At 56.3% G+C, this 4,510-nt stretch overlaps 1 protein-coding gene across 1 annotated transcript in view; it reads right to left on the bottom strand.

Annotated features, from left to right (window-relative positions):
* Positions 1 to 103: 103 nt before the first annotated feature.
* Positions 104 to 4,510, bottom strand: part of ITGA11 (integrin, alpha 11) — a gene marked incomplete at both ends in the record, with an annotated part of 26,484 nt that continues 22,077 nt past the window's right edge. The window contains 7 exons of the mRNA XM_009703425.1: positions 104 to 217; positions 575 to 670; positions 1,097 to 1,207; positions 1,454 to 1,540; positions 2,355 to 2,468; positions 2,609 to 2,699; positions 3,988 to 4,077. Coding sequence (XP_009701727.1) covers positions 104 to 217; positions 575 to 670; positions 1,097 to 1,207; positions 1,454 to 1,540; positions 2,355 to 2,468; positions 2,609 to 2,699; positions 3,988 to 4,077 — 703 coding nt within the window. The remainder of the gene's footprint in view (positions 218 to 574; positions 671 to 1,096; positions 1,208 to 1,453; positions 1,541 to 2,354; positions 2,469 to 2,608; positions 2,700 to 3,987; positions 4,078 to 4,510) is intronic.

Raw genomic sequence — 4,510 nt, 5'->3', positions numbered from 1 at the left:
CGGTGCCGAGGGACGCGTGGAGCGGGGGGGTCGGGGGGGTCCCTCCACACATGGGGGTTTCCATCAAGCCACCTCCAACGCGCATGGCTCAAGGGCTGCTCACCTTCCAGAGCACGAGGACGAGCAGGGCCAGGAGCAGGAGCCCTCCTAAAGTGCTCCCCAGGATGATCCAGATGGGGACCTGCGACTCCTCCGGCTTGGAGATTTCAAACGTTATCTGCAAGGAAAGAGCATCAAAACCCGCTGCTGTTACTGGGAGCGAGAGCTGGGTGGGCGGAGGGGGACACACAGGGCATGATGGTGGGGATGCTGAGCATCCCTTCCCTTTGGGAGGATGCCCACCCCACGCAGCAGGGATTTGGCTCAGGTTTTCCCTGCTCAGTCCGGTGTTGCCTGGACCTGAACTGCCTGGCTCCGACCACAGCTGCACTGAGCTGCCCCGGGCTCTGCGGGGCATGGATCACTCCAGCCCATCTGCCGGCCGCAGGGGTTTTCCTGCTGGGGTCAGAGCAGGGTTTTGCAGCATCCCCGAAGCTGCTGGGTTCATGTGTGACTGTCCTGCCCGGGGGCTCACCTGACGGCTGGGGTCCTCCTCGCGGAAGATGAAGGGGCTCCCAAAGCGTCGCTGGAGAGCGGCGTTCGTGGTGAGCTTCAGTGACTTGAACTTCAGCTGCGCAAAGAGATGCTAGACATGAGCATCAGACATGGGTGAGGACCCAGCACCCCAACCGGGTGCCCCCTCTGGCTTTGTCCCCCCCCCACTGGCTTTACATCCAAGCTGGGGATACTGTGTGCTGCACCCGTGGGGAAGGATGAGGCAGGTCAAGCAGGGAGTGTGGTTAAATTACAGCAAAAAAGGACTGCTTGGGATTAAATTCCCCACAATGTGGTGCTGTGTGGGATGTTGGATGCACACACCAATAGAGTAAGTGGGCTTTGAAAACAAAACTCACCCCACACATGCCTGGGTTTCCTGGGAGGGAAGGTAATTGCAGGGGGGGAGCGAACCCCCCAACTAAATCATGGTTTTGTGGTGCAAGGGCTCCTTTTGGGGACTTCTCCTCAAAAGCCACACGTGTGCTTTGGGAGGACTTACTGCTTTCAGAGACTTCATCCACAGATTGCCACGCAAGTGCAAGTTCATCTCCTCGTTGGGGGCTAATTTCACATCACAGTCGATGGAAACGACGTCAGAGTTGCTGTGGTTCTGCAAGGGGAGAAGTTTGGGCTGTGGGAGCATCGCTGCTGAGAAGGGGAGAAAAACCCTCTGGGCTTCTCCCCTGGCACACGGCGAGGGGAGCGAGAGCCAAACCCTGCCAGAGGGGCCCACGCACCCGTCCTCCCCCGTGGCCATGGGGCATCCCCATCCTGGGGGCTTTCTCTCTGGTTTGGTGGCTGCCTGGGGCGGGAGAGCTCAGCCCGGGGCCAGGATCAGGCCCACGAAGGTGCGTACCAGGTGGGGGGTGCGGGAGAGGTCCTCCTCGGCAGGCGTCCGCTGGTAGTCGGTGGTGTTTCCCCAGATGTTGCAGGTTGTGTTCTCCTGTGGGAGAAGACGATGGGCTCCAAGCGTGTGGATGGTGACCACGGTAGCCACCTCCCTGCATCCTACCCCGTGCTCAGCACCCATCCTGGTGGAAGCAGAGGGGACCCCGGTACCCCTCTTGGCTTTGCTGGTGCTGCTGCAGGATGTGGCTGCCATCGCTGCAGCACGGGGCTGGAGAAGAGCCTGGCCCAAAAGGAGTCTCGCATCCTACTTTAAGGAATTCCTGTTTTGTGCCTCTCCCCAGCAAAATCCGCCTGGCGGAGCACTCCATCCAGGATGCCAGCCACGTGTGCTGGGCTGGCACGGGCACTTTGCCAGAGCTGCAACACAAAATGCCCCCATCGAGGCCAAATCCATCCATAAACACGCCGTCTGTCTCCTGCTCCGTGCTCTTTCCATCTCACCAGCTCGTGAGTCCCGCCCGGCTGCAGGGGCAGCGGGAGGCTTGGGATGCCCTGGGGTCTGCGCCCAGCCCTCTCACCCCTTCTGTGGGTGCTCAAGCCCTCCGTTCGCCCCAGGCACACCTAATGCTTTCAAGACCCTCAAGAATTCATTGCGTACTGGAGGGAGGTCTAGCTCGGAGAAGTATTTGGACTAAACCCTTTGGCCGCTACCATTTTCCATCTTTCCAGCCAAGCGACTGCAAAAGTGAGAAGCCCGGGCATGAGCCAAGGCCGTCCGTGCAGGTGTGAGAATGAGGGGGGGCTTTGCAAAAGGCTGGGGTGCCCCCCTGCCCTTGGGGTGTCTCCATCCCCACCCCTGGCGCAGAAGGGACCCACATGAGCTTAATTGGGATGAAACCCCCTCCTACCTGGTCCACCAGGAATTCAGTCAGGAGCAGGAGGCGGTTGCCTGCCCGGGTGGCCACGGGGACGGTGAGCTTGATGGTCACCCCTTCCACCGGGAAGAAGCCCAGGTTCTGCAGCTGCAAGGGCAGAAGACAGGGATGCGCCTGGGGGTTGCTGGTGTCCCATGGGACGGGGACAAGCAGGGTGACCATGGCACATCCCACCCCTGGGACAGCACTTGGCAGGGTCCCTCAGCCAGTTTAAACCCTCTCCTTACCTTGAAGGTGCAATGAAAGGGGGGGCCGATGCTGTCGTATCTCTCCAGGGAGCTGTTTGACCTGATTTCATAGTAGTCCAGGCTAGATGCCCTGTCGTGACCAAGGATGACAAGTCACAAGGTGAGCTCGGAGCAACGAGAGCGTGAAGCAGCCCCGTGCCCAGCCGCCCCCAGCACCAGGCTGGGCAGCCCCAGCCCCTCCGCAGGCAGAATCCCCCAGGAGAGGGACTTGCCCCTTTTCGGATGGAAACCATTGCCTGCCTCTACCTCGTGCAAAAAAACCCGGGTGTTTTTCATGCTATTCTGCTTCTGCAGTATTTTCCCTTTCTTTGTAGAATTTTTCTCGCCTTTTTAATACAACAGAGACAGCCAAGGCTCTGGTCGGAGTTTGAATGTCATGCATAAATCAGAGGGGGGGTAAATCACGTCCCTGTTTCGCAGCTGGAGAGGAGGGGAAGGAGCCAGGAGCATCCGATGGGTGACCACGACAGGATGCATGCTCGCTGGTGTCATGACGTGGGGCACGTGGCCCAGAACCCCCCAAAACTCTTGGAAATTACGTCCCCCTTTTCCCCCCCCCAAGGTGCCCAAATTTGAATTTTTTTTGTGCTGTCACTTGTCCTCCAAGTTCTCCCTTCTCCTGTAAGGGCAATTCTGATATTTGTTAAATTGAGAATCCCCTCCACTCCCCATAAATTGTATTCAAGTGGTTTTATTTTCACTGCCCCACTGCCTCTAGTGTGAAAGAAAAATAAAATGACTGAAGGTCTCAAAAATCTGCTAAGAATTACAGCAAGCGGTGCCAGGGAATGTGCTTCTGGGGCCCATGTTTTTTTTTTTTGTTTTTTTTTTTTTTTTCCCCTTATAATCAGGTTAATAAATTATCATCTGTGCCTTAGCTCCCCGCTCCCCTTGGAGGGAGGACGCTCGCTGCCTTAGTTACTGTTGATGCCCAAACCCTTCCAGACACATCCCTCAGCTGAGCTTCTGGTGAGACGATTTTGTTAGTGGGATGGCTACCAGCCCAGACACTGCCTAGTAACACGTTATGAACATTATTACCTACAATAAGTACTTTTTCCCCTTAAAAAAAAATAAATAAATTTGCCCTCACGCCTATTTAATAAGACTTGTGCATTTAAACATTGTAAAAGCGCAGCACCTCCTTGCTCCTTGCTGTTGATATTTGCAAGGACTCACCGGGCGGGATGCCCCTGATTTTATGGTTCCTTCAGCCCCTTTTTCTAAACAAATTCCCCAAATTAAAGCTCCGTTTGCACTGGGCTCTGTGTGAATGCAGCTCCCATGGGGCCGGCGCTGGTTTCCCCAAAGGACACCCTGCAAGCCGTGGTTCCCCCCCCCCCTTCCAAAAGGCACACCTGGTGAAGAGAAGGTCGGCTTCGTACTTCAGGTGGAAATTCAGGTGGGCGAAGTTGTCCTCCTTGGTGCTCTCCTGCTCCTCGCTGTCGCTGAAACAGCAGTGGGGAAGCGGGGGGTGAGGCAGGAGCCGGCTCCTCTCTGAATTTTTTTTTGGAGGGGGGGGTGGTCATAGGAAGCAGGTGGGGAAGGGCTGAACTTCTAGTTGTTTGGCCAAAGCGTAAAAAGAAAAGCAATTTTATTTTGTAACTTCTCTTAGCCCAAGGCCATCAAACCAGATCGTTTGGAGAGAGGTTTTTATACCCTTAAAGCAGAGCAGCAGCCCCGGGAGGGCGACTCCGCGGCTGGTCTCCGACCACACGGCGGAAGGAGATTGAAAAACAGCTCGATGAGATTTCTGTTGGCTGCCAGAAAACATCACCTGTGCAGGGCAAGTGAGCAAGGGGAGGTTTGCAAAGCTGCTAGGAGTTCTTTTTCCTGGGAGTCTTTGGCGTTGTGCGGGTGGGTAGGAAAGCAGCCGCGGCT

This window comes from Cariama cristata, unplaced genomic scaffold (assembly GCF_000690535.1).
Source record: "Cariama cristata isolate BGI_N322 unplaced genomic scaffold, ASM69053v1 scaffold11657, whole genome shotgun sequence".
Taxonomy (NCBI): Eukaryota; Metazoa; Chordata; class Aves; order Cariamiformes; family Cariamidae; genus Cariama; species Cariama cristata.
Note: the sequence above shows the minus strand (reverse complement) of the source record. Positions and strands in the feature narration are given on the sequence as shown.